At 37.7% G+C, this 17,614-nt stretch overlaps 1 protein-coding gene across 2 annotated transcripts in view; it reads right to left on the reverse strand.

Annotated features, from left to right (window-relative positions):
- Positions 1 to 4,290: 4,290 nt before the first annotated feature.
- zda (peptidyl-prolyl cis-trans isomerase zonda) overlaps positions 4,291 to 17,614 on the reverse strand; it is a 147,721-nt gene continuing 134,397 nt past the window's right edge. For both annotated transcript variants that reach the window (XM_090378402.1, XM_090378407.1), the window contains exon 12: positions 4,291 to 4,592. In XM_090378402.1, coding sequence (XP_090234528.1) covers positions 4,509 to 4,592 — 84 coding nt within the window. In that variant the 3' untranslated portion in view covers positions 4,291 to 4,508. The remainder of the gene's footprint in view (positions 4,593 to 17,614) is intronic.

Raw genomic sequence — 17,614 nt, forward strand, 5'->3', positions numbered from 1 at the left:
GTATGTATAATGTATTTAGGAATGACACACGGGAGAGAGAGAGACAGAGAAGGGTGGGCAGTCATGATTATTATCAAAATAAACCTGAGGATCACAAATGTTTTCCCAGATTCAGAACTTAAGCATGCCAGCACAGAATCCGTGCAGTGTGAGGTATGATACAGACCAGAAGATTGTTCTGAAGAGTATGATGAGGGACTCTACATGCATATGGAATGGCACAGCAAGTGTGAATGTCTAAATGTGGATGATTTCAATCTGTGCCATACTGGTTGGAACAATTGGTGTTAAACTCACCATGGGGGGGGGAAAATTTTAAATAAACCATGTAACTGCATAACAAATTTTCAAAAAAGGTTCTATTTATCTCCATTTCTTGGAGTTTACTTCTGAATTTTGGTGTTCTGATTCCAAATATGATTTTAATTTTTGCATAGCTAGTTAGTTAGTCAGTTAGTTATTTGATTTTTAGGAGCATTAGCAACTAAGGCCATATTGCTCCGGGATATGCGGTGGTCATTCCCTGACCTTTCCGCATCCTCTGTATTTGGTGGTGACGGGCTCGAACCCCGGTCTAATCAAGAAGCGTGTGCTACGCACTGCTGCTCCTTCCCACCTGGCTACGGAGGCGCCTTTTTGCATAGCATCAATAGTTTGTCCAAATAACAGAAAGTAAACTTGCAATGATACTATATCAGATTTATTAACAATATTTAACTTCTGTACAGAATACAGTATTAATCTTTGTTACAAGAAAGTAAACAAGCCAAGAAATTCACAAATTAAAACACAGAAAATTTCCTTTAGTTAATCAAAAAAAATTTCCTTAAAAATGTACATTTAATTATCTTTTTGTGGTCAGTGTGATCAAACCAAACCAAGGAAAAGATATGATGTCCCATCATAGTTTCATCCAACCTTTCTCTGCCAATTCTCTTCACTAACACTGCTTGAATTTGGTCTGAAACCATCCAGGCGAGAATACAAGTAATGGAGCTTGTCTAACATTATGCAAGCCATATCAATTTTCAATCTTTTTCAATCTTTTCATTCCTCAATTTTCAATCAACTAGTTCTTTGTAATTTTCACCCTTAATATTACCAAGAAATCCATTTACTACAAGATGAAACAACTGCTAGGAATTTTGTCCTCCAGGTTTTGTAATTACAATCTGTAGTGTTTCTATTGCCATGCTGTCCCAATGCCAGAAAAAGCAAGTGAACATCATGAAACTGCCTTACAAATCCACAAGAAACCACACCATCTTAATTCACCACAGATTCTCATTTATATTGATTTTCAGCATACATCACATTTCCAGTCTTCTTTAAGAGTGCATAACAGGAATCAATGGTGTATATTTGCACTGGGAAGCAAACAGCCTTCAAACGTTTACTTGAACTGTCTAAGAAAAGAGCAACTCTTCTGGACTGTGACCAATTTCTTTATAAAGACCAATGAAATCAAAACAATAGCACAGAGAGGATTCTCCTCCTCCATAAAATGTACATAAGTGAGATGCCTTTTTCTCTATGTGGAAGCCTTGCAGGTGGTATCCAATTCATTCTACAATTTTAAATGAAATGTCAGCTCTGCACTGGATTTGTTAGATCCAGATCCCTCACTAAGTGATTAAATTCATGCTGATCAGGAAAATGTGCTTCACTTGAACAGACTTTCCCCATCTGGGGGGTATTATGCCTGCCACATGAAACCACTCCATCTGATCTTTTTCTTGTGGTGTCAAGTCTGTGCTCCTGCATTGATTGCCACCTTCTTGCTGATAATGAGGTGACCAAGCTTCCCAGCCACAGAATGGCTATCCTTCCCTTACTGACTCCTGGGTCTCAGAGAAGTGAGATTCTTGGTGAAACCATGGGTTTGCCCTTGGTGTGGAATTATTTCCTCCAATAGTAAATGCTCTCACCATTCTGATTATGCTGCATTCTGCTTCCCTAGGATTCTGAAAGGCAACCCTGTCAGGTTTCTGCTGTTAGTGAAATATATGACTGGACCATGGGCGCCTCCGTAGCCAGGTGGGAAGGAGCAGCAGTGCGTAGCACATGCTTCTTGATTAGACCGGGGTTCGAGCCCGTCACCACCAAATACGGAGTATGCGGAAAGGTCAAGGAATGACCACCGCATATCCCGGAGCAATATGGCCTTAGTTGCTAATGCTCCTAAAAAAAAAAAACCAAAATAACGACTGGACCACCTTTGCTCTGACTATTGACCACTTGTTTTTGCCTTTTTACCTGTTCCTTATGCCCACCTACCAATATATCCCAAACCCTTCTCTAGGGAGTCTCACATGTCAGTTATTGTTCCCTCTTTACCTGGTGGATGCTGCCTTCATCTTTCATCCCGTTCTCCCTGCTGTAAACTTTTGTACAGGCTAGTCTGTACCTTTGTCTTGGCAAGAGCAAAGGTGGCCCAGTCAGGTGTTTCACTAAACAGCAGAAATGTGACAGCTTGCCTTCCAAAACCCCAGCATGGCAGAATGCAGTGCAATCAGAATGGCCTGCCTCCTTGTGGGAGGGAATGAAACTAGCCAGCACCTCTCCTGGAGGCTATTACCAGCTGGTTGCTAAGAAGCCAGTCATACAATACAATACAAGTATGTAGAGTTCATACTAAACATGAATTCTAAATGACAATCCCAACTGGCTTAGAAGTGTTCATGCTTCTTCACAGCAACATTTGGAAGCCTTACAGGAAACTTCTGGTACCACCTACATAAGTAAAAATGTTCCACTGTACTGTGTAAAATTGTTGTTCCCAATTTTCATAAATGACATCAATGAACAATGAAGGGAAAGAGAGTGTGATGTACAATTTTGCAAATGATGTAAAGATTAGGAGAGTGATCAGTGAGAGACCACCGTGCAGTCGTTCGTTTGCCTGTGACACCAGTTCTACTCTGTTGCGACATGGCTTCAGAATGTAATGAGAAAGCTTTTACTGTGTTGGAGTTTCATGTAAGTAAATCTGTTACCGTTGTGCAATGCCACTTTGCTGACAGAGTGATTTTTGGGGAAAGTGAATAAGCAGAACATGCGATTTTGGGCGATTTCACTAAAGGCTCTCATATTGAACATTTATGATGTATGTAAAAAAACTTCATTACTATACTTGCATTCTGGAAATATTTCTTTCTTCCTATGTCTGCTCATGTGTGCATAGGAATTGTTTGAAACCCCGGATTTCATTTTGAATAACCCTGTATAATGGAATAAACCTCTCTATGTGCCTGTTGGAAAAGTTTCTATATCTCTGACAGAGCCCCATGAGATGTTATTCTGGAATCTCTGCTACCAAATGTAATACCTTGTATTTATTAATGTAAAACCACAGTGGCCACTTTTCGGCCCATCTGATTAATTTATCTGCTTATTTGCAGTCTTTTGATATGGTTAGTTGTGCTGAATGAAATATTAACTGAAGAATATGATCTGGAATGTTTTAAGTTATGTGGTAAAGAAACTGAGGAGTTTTTCTCATGTGATTTGTTTTCTGTCGTAAAATACAGTTCTTTCATAGTAAATAAAACTGACTGGGAATATTTATGCATTTAGCTCTACCAATTGAGTTCAATTAAGTTTAGGTGGAAATGCAGATATTTGTGAGAAATCTTATCGTGATTACTTTCACTAAAATATTAACCTAAAATACTCATGTTATTTTAGGTGGGTTTTTTTTTGGTGAGTTATTTTGGTGGAATTTTTCTGCTCAAGTAATTTAAAAATAGTTCAAGCAGAAAAATTTAAAAAAAAAAAAAAAAAATTTCAGAAATAGACGAGACTAGCAAGCCCTGCACCGCTGGTGTTTGCTAGCCGGGGTCGCCACTACTGCCAGATTAATACAGGTACATATGTAAGAACACTGTTGAAAAAGAAATAAATCACTGTCAATAAATGTTTTTATTAAAAACATGTAATTAAACATTGTACACTTAACTCTGAACTGGTCGATGATTCATTTAAAAAAAAACAATAAAACAGTGCATGTGTGGTGTGTAAAACGTGTAAAGTAAAACTTTTTTTTTTTTTTAAATACCAAGTAGTGACTACTTTTTTCAATGAGGAATGTTTGAAGCTTTTATACATTATGTTTACAAAAACATAGAGAACATCATTATCATTTGAAATCAGAACTGCAATTAGCAGCATAAAATTGATGTATTCAGATTTTTTTTTTTTTTTTTTTTACTTTATTTTTTGTAAAAACCTGAATTTTCACTAATGTCCAAAGCTAGTCTATTAGTTCTTTAATTAGGCAACTGTCTCTAGGTTTTTATAGATGTCTATGAAATTTCATTACTACATTTAGCTGCCAAAGTCTCTCAGCCATTATGTAGTGAGCTACTAAGCTCAAACAATGAATTTTTGATTATCCATAAAATAAAATAAAAAATCACAACAGGTGTGATATGGAAATCTGTTGTTCCAAATAACCAATTACTGATTACAATAATTAATATTGTCTCTATCACACGCTAGTTTAAATATCATGAAGAATGTAAGTTTCGATACATTGCAATGCCTGCAACAACAGCCAGGACACTTCCGATGATGAGACTCCAACTTCGTAGCTGTAAATTAAAATTAAATATCAGTAAAAGCCACTGTTGTATGATATGCATTACTACAATTTTTTCCCTTTTATTTTCTTCAGATCTTATCAAAAAAGGGAAACAAACTCCAGAAAAGAAACAAGTATTTGAGAAATAATAATTCTATAGAGCTAATTATAGCATTTAGAAAATAGAGGAAATAGTAGCATAATAATGTAAAGCAAGAAATGGAATTATGTAATAAACAGCAGCTTTCTTTGTGGTAATTACTTACATTGAGCTGACAGTGCTGAATATTACATTTTCTTAAAATTAATGGAATTAAATACAGACACCAGTAAGAGCAATCACCATATTATCACCCATACACATAAGCAACAATTACAAAAAATATTTGTTACATATTCTGTTTACAGGCAGATGCAAGTTAAACTCACCTTATGCAAACAGTAAAATAAGAACAATACAAAGCAGAAATATATTATTAATGCAAAGTTCAAGAGACCTACATTTTCGGGTTTTATAATAACAAGGTCTGCTAAAATCAAGCAATTTTCTTTAGAGCAGATATCTAACTTAGATCTCGCCTAAAAATAATAAGAATAGGAGAAAAGAAATAACTGAAGTGGGAATATTATATACAGCGATACCACACATAGCACTGATAATTGGTACCGAAACTGTTCCGTGTTATGTGAAACTGTGCTAATTGAGGTATAATTATAATGGGTTTTAATTGAATGCATACCAGAGAAACAGTCTATAAACAAATTATAATAAATCTATAAACAATTTGCATTTGATAGCCAATTAAAAGGATTTGAATTTAAAAATATTACAAAAATTGCATTAATGAAAAGGAAACATGAGAGATGAGAAAAAAGCTTTATTGTTTATTTAGGTATTTCAATAAAAAAAGTCTGGTGAAGTTGTCTCTTCTTTTTCTCGGTGCACAAGTCTTTGTAGAATCGAATCTCATGTAAAATTTTCCGTATCTTGATGCTATGTTCAACATCCGGATCTCCATTCATAATCACAGGCCATGTCAATCCCCAAAAAAACTTTCTCCAATTCTTCTGTTGAAGATTCTTTTGGTGCCACTTCAGAATTGTTTTCCTTTTCTTCATATGCAGTTTACTCATCAATTTCAAGGAGAGTTGCATCATCTAAGTCACTGTGAGTCAATGCAGTTATGTACATTGGCAGTGTACAAATTTTCGAATTCCAAGTCTTTACCGATCTTCACAGTGTCTTCAGTAATTGTTAGGTAGTTTTGCAAATCAAAAACAGATTTTACTGGTTTTGCAATTCAAAAATTTTACAAAAAAATTTGCGATTCAAAACAAGTGAAATCATTTGCCAAATGGGGCAGAATGTGCTGCCAAGCAGGATGCATGTTGTTGTTGGCAGTGATTTCTAGCCAATATACAAATATATTTGATCGTATTTAAAGGGGTAAAAATAAATTGTGAAATGAAGTTATGAAAAGCTTGAAGAGCTATCATGTCGGCTCATCAGTATGTGAATTAAGAATACTGAACACTGTTGCACGTTGCCGCTGACTGCCTGATGGGAGCTATTGGCACATGTGCACGTGAGACAATAGAGTTGGCATCGCAGCATGTATGTAGAGTATGTGTCTAGGGCAGCGGTTTTCAACCGGGGTACCACGGCACCTTAGGGTGCCACAACAACATTCCAGGGGTGCCACGTAATTTGGGTTTAAGTTACTTAAACTTATTATTTTTTAATCTATATGTTTATTTCATTATAAAAAGGTGTACAGTCTATATGTGAACCCCTGGCGCTCGTCGCCGTGATGGGATATTGTGCTGTAAATCTACTTCACAATAAAGATTTATTTATTTATTTATTTTTAATTTTGCAGTGATCTATAATTGATGTTTCCTTAGTACCTCTATATAAAGAATAAAATTATATACAGTATATATTTAAAATAATTAAATGCACAAGGCATAATACTTTAAGAGTTTAGTATCTATATAATATCGGTGTTTAGATACACCATAGATACTCTTAAAAAAACTACAAAGTAGTTGTTGTGGGCATCATTTGCTCTTTCTCATATTGTGCTCTGCCTTCACGACGAGTTGCCATGATGCTGCACTACCTCAAATAAGTAACGCTTCACTAATAGAGAAGACTATTGTTACTTATTCTCAGTGAGTACCACCACCCAGACATGTTTCAAGGCTATTGGCCTATCATCAGTGAGTGGGCAGGTACCCTAGTATTGCAGACATGACGACCCAGTTGTGAAGTTAATCGCACAATATGAGAGATGCCAAAAGGTGTATAAGATAATATTTAAAATAATTAAATGCACAAGGCATAATACTTTAAGAGTTTAGTATCTATATAATATCGGTGTTTAGATACACCATAGACACTCTTAAAAAAACTACAAAGTAGTTGTTGTGGGCATCATTTGCTCTTTGTAGCAACTACTTTGTAGTTTTTTTTAAGAGTGTCTATGGTGTATCTAAACACTGATATTATATAGATACTAAACTCTTAAAGTATTATGCCTTGTGCATTTAATTATTTTAAATATTATCTTATACACCTTTTGGCATCTCTCATATTGTGCGATTAACTTCACAAATGGGTCGTCATGTCTGCAACACTAGGGTACCTGCCCACTCACTGATGATAGGCCAATAGCCTTGAAACATGTCTGGGTGGTGGTACTCACTGAGAATAAGTAACAATAGTCTTCTCTATTAGTGAAGCGTTACTTATTTGAGGTAGTGCAGCATCATGGCAACTCGTCGTGAAGGCAGAGCACAATATGAGAAAGAGCAAATGATGCCCACAACAACTACTTTGTAGTTTTTTTAAGAGTGTCTATGGTGTATCTAAATACCAATATTATATAGTTACAGTATATATATAATTTGTATTATGAAATGTAATTTTTATAATTATATTATTGTAATAAATATCATGTAACATATATTTTTTAATATTATATACAGGGTGATTCACTACCAGTGCGACAAACTTGAAGGAGGTGTAGGGGGCACAAAGACGAATCAGAATCACATAGCATTGCAGGGTCTGAAATGCCTTCGTCATGCGGTAGAGGACGTTGAAAGGGAGGTCGCGTGAACAGCGATACCGCTGGAAGTCAGCATTTGCGAACCAGTTCCCGAGGCAGTAGGATGGACGAGTATTCAAACGTTGAACTGGCCGACATGCACCTCGCGTATGGAGCTGCAGACTGTGACGGGCGCGCCGCTCTGCACTTGTACCAGGAACGTTTCCCGCACAGGCGTGCTCCTCATCATACGATTTTCGCACATGTGCACAGAAGGTTCCATGAGACTGGTTGTTTCACGAGAGGTACCATGAATCGAGAGCGAACGACAAGGACGCCAGACAATGAGGAGAATGTCCTACGTCTTGCAGAAGGCAATCCGAGTACGAGTACTCGAGCGATAGCGTCCAATCATTGGAGCTTGTGGATTATCCACTCCGGAGGACTTTTGCTACTTGGTTTCTTCAGCAGAAACGGTTCGCAAATGCTGACTTTTAGCAGGATCGCTGTTCACACGACCTCCCGTTCAACATCCTCTACCACATGACGAAGGTATTTTGGACCCTGCAATGCTATGTGATTCCGATTCGTCTTTGTGCTCCCTACACCTCCTGCAAGTTTGTCACACTGGTAGTGAATCACCCTGTATATATAAATATATATATATATACAGTGGATTCCAGTTATTTGGGCCACCGGTTAATCGAGGCAGCCGTTTATTTGGGGCAAATCTTAAAAAACAGAAACCAATCGAGAAAATAGCCAGGGTTTACTTCGCTTAATTGGAACAGCATGCTGTTTAATCGGGGCAGGATACTGCAGCACTGGAGATTACCCTACGATTGTCTCCGACGGTACCACGTGGTTTGGTCGAAATTCTGGAGGTCACAACCATAAAACAATAAAAACAATTAGCAGTCACCTGTTTATTGGGCTTTTCTCTTAGTGAAATCTATCATAAATTGACAGTAAACTCGATCTTACTGAATTCGCGATAATACCGACAGCTGGAATTCTGTTATTATGGTGAAATGTGTTTACACTTCCATGGAATCTTCAATCATATAAAAAAATTAATTTTCAGATCTCTTCATTCCTATTTTTAAAGCTTTGTAACTCGTTAGTCCGTTCTCACTTGCGCATATCGTGTTACTTGCAATTTGTGTGTGTGCCGTGTTCTTTGTTATTGATTGCTTACCTTTTTACTGTTTTAAATTTTAATCCCCACCCCAAAAATGTCAGTGAACAGAAATTTCAACTAGTTCGTATGTACATATTACAGTACGTATTAATTATTCCGATTTTCACGTATCATTCAATTTTTTAATTGGTAAGGTAATAAAGGGTAAATTTGTGCTTAATATCTTTACTTTTATAGCCTGTGGATAATATTCCTCCTATTTTCTCTAATTAGAATCGCTGTTTAATAGAATTAAAATTCAATTCATAAAAGTGAGCACAATGATCGGCGCTTACTACACATCGTATAGTGAACGGTACTTTACTATGGTGAGTTCGTCGTAACGTGATTTGATTGTACAGTGACCTAATTGTAAGGGGGGGGGGTACATTGTATTTTTAACTATTTACATGAAACTTTGGATAACTGGGGCAGCCGCTTAATCGGTCCAAAATGCACTAGTCCCGATGTGTCCCAAATAACCAGAATGGACTGTATATGTACAGAGAGAAGCGGATCTAACAGGCAGAAAATTGAGTAGGGGTGCCACAAAATAAAATAAATTACTTAGGAGTGCCATTATTAAAAAGAGTTTGAAAACAACTGGTCTAGGCTATTGAATGAGTTTTAATATGTACAATAAATTTTTGACTTGAACTGAATTGAAAACCGTGTTATAGTGAAACCTGTGCTGTTTTAAGCTGTGCTAAGCGAGGTATTGCTGTATGTAATTTCTGCAGTATCAACTAGTAAAAGAGAACTGGTTTTAATATTACAAGAAATGTACAAACCAAGTTAATTTTAATAAATTAATTTAATTTAGAATTAATATTACCATGGCAAGGAAACAAAAACTACCCATTTCCACAATACCTTATAGAAGTTTGTTTCAACAATTACACACTGACTGAAAGAAAATTTTTGCACATCTACCTGCAACCATCCTTCAATTTAAATTTATGTCCACTTATGTATGGCATATGAGAAATACTAATGATGCCATTGTCATTAGCATTTAGCTTGCACAATCCATTTAAAGCCTTACACACTTCAATCAAGTTACCTCACAAGTGCTGCCTAATTCCAGATATTGCAATTTGCAGAACTGATGTCTTTCTTGATAAGAGTCCCCTTTTATACCACTGATTAATCTTGTTCTTCTCTGCACCTGTTTCAATAACTTCACATATTTTCTAACAGACCTGCATATACACTGATTGGACAGAAATCATGGGATACCTACCTAGTAACAGGTAGGCCCATCTTTCACCTGGATAAGAGCAGTCACACGGCAAGGCATTGAGTCCACTGGTTCACGAGAGCATTCTACAGGTATTTCCATCCATGCTTGCTGCACTGCTGTCCATAATTCCATCGCATTCCTGGATGGAAGCTCCAAAGCTCGAACGGACCCTTCCACAGCATCCCAAAGATGCTGCATAGGGTTCATGTCCGGTGAACAGGGAGGCCATTCCATGGTGGTAAAATCTGTAGAATACTCTTCGAACCATGTTCTAGTTACCACGGCTCTATGGTAAGGCACAGTCCTGCTGGAAGAGTCCATTGCCCTGAGGGTGTACAATGACATGAAGGGATGCAGATGGTCTGCAAGGATGGACATGTAACCTGGACCACTCGAGAGATGCATCTAGATGTACCAGAAGTCCCAACGTGTGTCAGTTGAACATGCCCCCGACCTTTACCGACCGTCCACCTTCCTGAATAGTTCCTTGTTGACACGACGGGTGCATAGCTTCGTGCGGTTTCCACCAGATGCGCACCCTCCTGTCCATTCGAAATAACTGTAAACAGGACTGAACAGACCAGGAGACCCATCTCCAATCATCCAAGGTCCAGTGCCGATGTTCTTTCACCCAGTTGAGGCACAGAATCCTGTGTCATGGTGTTAGCAATGGGACTCTGGTGGCTCTCATAACCTATTGTGGCTAATGATCGCCTGATGGTCTTGGTGAAGACATTTCTGGCACCTCCCTCATTGAAGTCAGTGGTGATTTGTGCCACTGTTGCTCTCTGGTTGGCTGAAACAATGCAGAACAGATGTCAATGGCTACGTTCATCCACCACCTTTCTCCACCCACATCACTGTCCACGATGAGATGGTATTCCAGAAATGGCATATTCCTGATACGCTACTGATACCGTCGAATGGGGTTAGTGCAATTTCTGTACCACCTCCGTGATATGGTGACCCACACACTGGACACCCACTATCAATCCCTCTTTCAAAGTTGGTTAACTGACGGTGTTTATCCAACTAACACTGAATTACCTTCTACGTGATTGCAGTGATACGGTGTACCTATTTACCTGCCAAGGGGTGGGTTCATCCACTAGCGAGAGGGGTGACAGTGTTGTAATACCCAGGAACCTGGTATCCATGAATTTTGTCCTTTCAGTGTACATTAGTGAAGATACAGCCTAATTATTGCCTTAAAGAAAAGGATAATCATCACCTCCTCCCTGGTGGCAAGGGAAGTAACAACAAACCACATGAGTTTTGTTAGCAGTCCGTGTGCACTGCACAGTGAACTCATTTGGACCGTATAATTAACCCTGTCTTTTTCATTTGCTAGTATTTCTATTTCTAGTATTTTCTGTACTAGAGAACATATTAAGATATGTTCTCCAGTACAGAATAATATCAGTGGGACCACCAAACTGGTATATTATTCTGTAATTATTGCTATATATTGTTATTTTTGGTTTTTAGGAGCATTAGCAACTAAGGCCATATTGCTCCAGGATATGCGGTGGTCATTCCCTGACCTTTCTGCATCCTCCGTATTTGGTGGTGACGGGCTCGAACCCCGGTCTAATCAAGAAGCGTACACTACGCACTGCTGCTCCTTCCCACCTGGCTAAGGAGGCGCCAAAATAATTATTGCTATTCAAATGCATTATTTATAAACGGTAAATCTCAGTTCCTACTTTTCAGCCCATCTGCCTTATCTTTTTGCAGTAGCATACCCTGATTCCTATTACTAACCACCCCGAAAACCATTGTATCATCAGCAATAACAGATATTAAACATACTTACATTAACCTTGATATACCTTCATCAATGGCATTAATAAATATTGAAAATAATAAGGAGCAGAGCAATGAACCCTAAAGGACCCCCACTAATAACATTAGTCCATGAAGGACAGTGGCCATTAATAACCACTCTGTCTGCCACACAACTATCCCCTTTATCCATGACAGTAACTTGTGCTTAATGCTACACTGCTCCAATTTGTACAGGAAATTGAAGCAGTGTGGTATTACTTTATTTTCCTTTTCAAGACAAAGAAAATACATGAGTATCAAAAATTATTACTGAAATCTATTGTATATAATGTAAAAAAAATTTTTACATCCAGTTCCTTTGTGACTACATCATGGCAGCTAATCAGATTGACATGGCACGGGTTTTTTAAGAGAATATCAGATAAGATTTCTCCTTAAAAAACCCATGCTGTAATTACCATATAACTGCAATCCTGTCAAGATGATCCTCTCTATTACTTCTTTAATTACCAACTCCATTATAATCCTTAACACAAAACTGAAGCTAATACATCTGGAAATACTCACTTTACCATTAGATCCCCCCACCTTCTCTGAACCAGTTTTGAACCTTCTCTCTTACCGGTTTCCATCTCCAGCCTGTATGAACATCCCCTGAATCCAAGGATGTTCTCATAATTGTGGTTAATTTGCTTACCTCTTTTGCTGCTTATTTTAATATAGGATACAGTTCATCAGCTCCAGGTGACCTATTTGCTTTTAGCCTCAATAACTTCTTAAAGCTATAATTCCTTCAAAAAATCATTTAACTCCCAGTTATGAGTTAAATGATTGTGTTTTCTTCTCTACTTTAGTCATGAAGCTGACAAGTTTTATGACTACTTATAATGGCATCAAAACCTTGTTTTCTGTAATTAAACCCGTTGTTTGTGTACATCAGTAATTTGCTGATTAACCACAGATTTAATCAAGCATAAATTGTTTTCAGATTTTTTTTTCAGCCCCACTACACATTTTCCATCTCTTTGCTCTTGGGTATTCTAAAATGACATCAAATACCAGCTCAAACAAGTGCAGTGCTATATAATTAGCCAGACAGCTGTAATTTGCAAGAGATGGTATTAGCAGTGGCAAACATTGCAACAAAGTAAGCCTATACAGCAACTGCCAAAAAATTAAATCACCTGTCCATCCACTCCTTTTTATCCCTATAGTCACCTATGCCTCGGGAGCTTGGGTACATAAAATTCAAAATAAAGTTATTATAAAATATTTAATACAGGCACAACGATTTGCATTATTAAGTATAACAAGAGTGTGTCGAACTGTCTCCTCTGAGTCCTTACAGGTGCTTTCTGGTAAGGTACCGGTCCATTATATGGTGTTGCTCAATGGGTTGGTCTACTACACTAAGAATAATATTAGAAGAACACTGTTTGAGATACAGTCATGCCCCGAGGATAAGATATATCAAAGAATGGATATTAAAGAAGAGAAGAAGAGAATACAGAAGTTGATATATCTACAATGGCAAGAACAATGGGATAATAGTGTTAAGGGTAGACCGACCCATATGTTTTTTCCTAGAGTGGATATAATTAATGGAAGCAATAAAAATTGGTTACAATTTGGACTAAAGGCCACTTATTTAATAACTGGACACGGACTAGCTTTAAGATTGCACCAGTTGGGATTAAGAGACAATGGTTTGTGCGAGTGTCGAACCTTCGAGACATCAGAGCATGTTATGTTTGATTGCCCTAATTATCTTGATTTAAGACAGGAGTTGGAAATGTCGGTTGGCATGCTTCAGAGAGATTGTCTTTGGGTTCTGTTTGGGGATAAACGGCTTTTCACGTATTTTAATAAATATGTTGATGGAGTGTTCAGAAGATGACATATATTGCTAGATAGTAGAGACCCACCTCCTCGAGGTAGGGATGGGAACTCCCATCATTAGGATTGTTGAACAAAGTTTAAGGGCAATTCTTTTTATGGGAGGCTAAGTGGTCATTATGTGTGTTTATAGTTTGAGTTGTTTTTATTGCGTTTACAATTAATAAAAGGAATTCTAAATTAAAGTTGTATTACCCATGAGGATTAAATCCACGGATGAGCTGCGGCTCAAGTAGTGGTGCCTATGGAGGCTGAAATGGAATGTCCATCCACTCCAATAGTTTATCAAGTCTTCCCTGAATTTATTCAAACTACCCTCTTCCACAACAGATGGAAGTTTGTTCAAATTATCAACTACCCACTAGCTGAAGGCAAATTTTGGCATATCTACCCTTGCAACTATTCTTTCTCAATTTGAATTTATGCCTCCTCGTGTATGTAGTCTGAGAAAGACTGCCATCAACATGAGCTTACTCGATCCATTCAAAGCCTTAAACACCTCAATCAGATTGTCTTGCAAGTGTCCAGTCTCCAGATGCCACAGTTTGCAAACCTGGAGCATTTCTTGGTAACCTTTTGTACCTTTCACCAATTTCACTACTCTACTCTGCACCCATTTCAACAGATTCACATCCATTATAAAATGAGGCCTCCAGACAATATAGAGTACTCATGATGTGACCTAATTATTGCCTTAAACAATGAGATAATCACCTTATCCCTGCTAATGAAATTCTTGTATATATCACTGACAAAATCCAATGATCTGTCCTGGCAGCTTGTCTGTACTGCTCAGATAATTTCATATTTAACTAAACAATTATCCCCAGTTCTTTTTCATTTTACTATCCTGAGTGTAATACCATGCATCTGATGCATTAATTTGGGATTACTACTATCCATATGTTGTACCTTGCATTTCTCAATATTAAACTTCCACACATTTTTCTATATCTTGTTGCAGAAACATACCCAGGGCACTCATTATGAATGTGAAAATAAATACCTTTTCCTTTACACCTACCATTAGGTTGCATCAGAATAACATTATAATCCCTCCTGCCAACGAATGCATTTTTTGAAACAATTATCAATATCAACTGAATCCTTAGTCAAGGATTCAGTTTATATTGTGATAGAATATTACCCATATGGCAGCCCCAATATTGTTAATAAAAATATTCAGGACATACTCTTATTAACATATTGGGCTGCAATATGGGGGCTGGATACAGAAATATACTGCCTATGTAATTAATCCACACACAAATCAGCTTACTCCTAGAAAACGGAAGTTCCTCACATCTCACTCAATCCATCTGTCTACATAAATTGTCATCATAGTCATTACAACTATTTAATATGTAAACAATCTTAATTTTTATTTTTCATTACTTATTCATGACACACTAATTCAATGTCTTCACAGTTCTCATCTACTGGATTTAATCTTACTCATTCATTATACTTCACATTTACAAGTAGAGTCCTCTTTCCCTGTCTGTACCTACAGTATTTAAATTTTGCATGTAATGTATATGAATGACATCACATCACTCATATTTTTATTATGTTGGTATTTTCTTGTTTAATTAAAAATTCACATTCATCAAACCTATTACCTATATGCCTGATATCAGTACATAAGCATATCAGCTTATGCTTTTTATATTCTCTGTGATCCTAAAAAAACTCTGGCATGTAGTTGCTTATGGAAGTGCTTTGCCTATTTTCCAGTTGGATATGTGATTAGTTCTAGCACTCTCTGAACAACTTTTCAATAATTTCCCATTATTTTTTCACGATCTTACAGTCAGTTCCAATCTCAGATGTCATATTTTTTAAGAGCCTCCAGCACAGGCCTGGTTAGTGCTCTTATAAACTATGCTACCTTTCAAATTACTGCATGTCAAAATACACTGAGTGATCACTGAATTATGACCACCCTTATGAAAAGTGAATGCGACCTGTTGACCATGTGAGGTACGAGAGTGGCAGTTAGTCGACCTACGTAGCATAGATAAGGTGTCAGTGGTTCAGTAGGTAGCAAAATTCTGAGTGTGATGAGTAAAAGAAAGGATTTATCAGACTTTGATAAAGGACAGATTGTTGGAGCTCAAAGAGCTGGTGCCTCGATTTCCCAAACTGGAGGGATGTTTGAGAGCTGCCATAGTTAAAGTGTACCAGAACTGGCATCAAAATGTTCAAACAACGACCTGACGGCAAAAGGTCAGTGAAAGGTTGAAGTTAGGGGTGAGCACCAAGTCCGACAATTTGTACAGGCGGACAGGTGCAGCGCCATTCAAGAGTTGACTACCCAATATACAACATGGGCCAACCTGAATAATATCTGCCATGACCATTCTTCGGACACTCGCGTATGGGCTATACCAGCAGATGACCCCTATGGCATCCTCTCCTGGCAGGAACTTGGACCCTTGGTGCATGTATAACAACGCATCACTGGTCTCTGCTATTGTCAACTGCTCGCTGACTGTGCACACCCTGCTACATTACACCTTTTCCCAAATGGCAATGGTCAATCGGGCCATCAGGCACTTGATGCACAGGAATGGTTTGAGGAACACAGTTCTGACTTCCAGCACATTTGCATATCTGGAGTCCATGGGGACTACCCCCCACATGTCCAAGGATGTGCTCATAATTATGGCTAAGGGTTTGCTTACTTCCTTTGCCACCTCCTTTAATATAACTGGATAGATCCCATCCACCCCAGGTGCCTTTCTTGTGTTTATCTTCAACAATATCTCCTCCACAACAAACTCAATCCTGTCTAACTCAACTATTCTTGCTGAAAAGAGTAAGAGATCTGGCAGCAATGAAAGGAAGTTCAAAAATGGTGCAGCAAAAGACAAGTAATTATTTTCGTTAAAGGCCTATAGATATGTATTATTGTGGCTGAAAATTTCATTTGTTTTGTTACATATGAATAAAAATATGTAAGTACAACTTTGTTTTCATTTCTAAACTTACCAAACCTTTTTTTAGTCTCCAGAACAGTATTTTTGATAAGTTCGAAAATCCGAACAAATCAGAAGTCCACACTATCCCCGGTCCCAATTAGTTCAGGTTATTGACACCCTACTGTACTCTTATCTTACTTTTCCCATTATCAGAAAGCCTTATGAAATGATGTACGTCCCTATAATATGCAATTATAGTATTTTAAATTACCTGCTACATTTGTGTTCTTTTAATTAATAAAATTTAGAGAAATTTACCTTTATATTGTAGTAGTAGTGGCATGTGATGCAAGAAAGTGTATGAGCTTATGTACCATCAGCCAAAAAAAAAAAAAAAAATTTCACACAACCATTCCCTCTAAATGTTTGTCCAGTTCCCCTTAAATTTATTTAACCTATCAACTTCCACAACGAGAAATGGAAGTTTGTGACAGCAATTAACCAACCACTGGCTAAAGGCAAAGTTCCACACTTCTATTCTACATCTGTCTTTCCTTAATTTGAATTTATGCCCGCTTAGGTTCGTAATCTGAACAAGCGGAAGAATCCCATCAGAATTCAGCGTGCTCAACCCATTCAAGGCCTTATACACCTCAATCAGATCACCGCGCAGGTGCCTAGTCTCCAGCCAGTGCAATTTTCAGAACTTAAGCCTCTCTTGGTAAGAGGATCCCTTCATTCCCCTCACCAATCTTGTTGCCCTTCTCTCTATATGCTAAAGCAAATTTACATCCTTCCTAAAATGAGACCCCCAGACCTGTATGCAGTACTCAAGGCGTAGCCTGACCATTGCCTTATACAGAGGGACAATCACCTCCTTTTCCCTGCTAGCAAAATTCCTATATATATCATTGACAAAACCCCATGACCTGCCTCGGCATCCTGTCT

This window comes from Mastigoproctus giganteus, chromosome 1, assembly GCF_048544385.1.
Source record: "Mastigoproctus giganteus isolate SK-2022 chromosome 1, ASM4854438v1, whole genome shotgun sequence".
NCBI classification, from domain to species: domain Eukaryota; kingdom Metazoa; phylum Arthropoda; class Arachnida; order Uropygi; family Thelyphonidae; genus Mastigoproctus; species Mastigoproctus giganteus.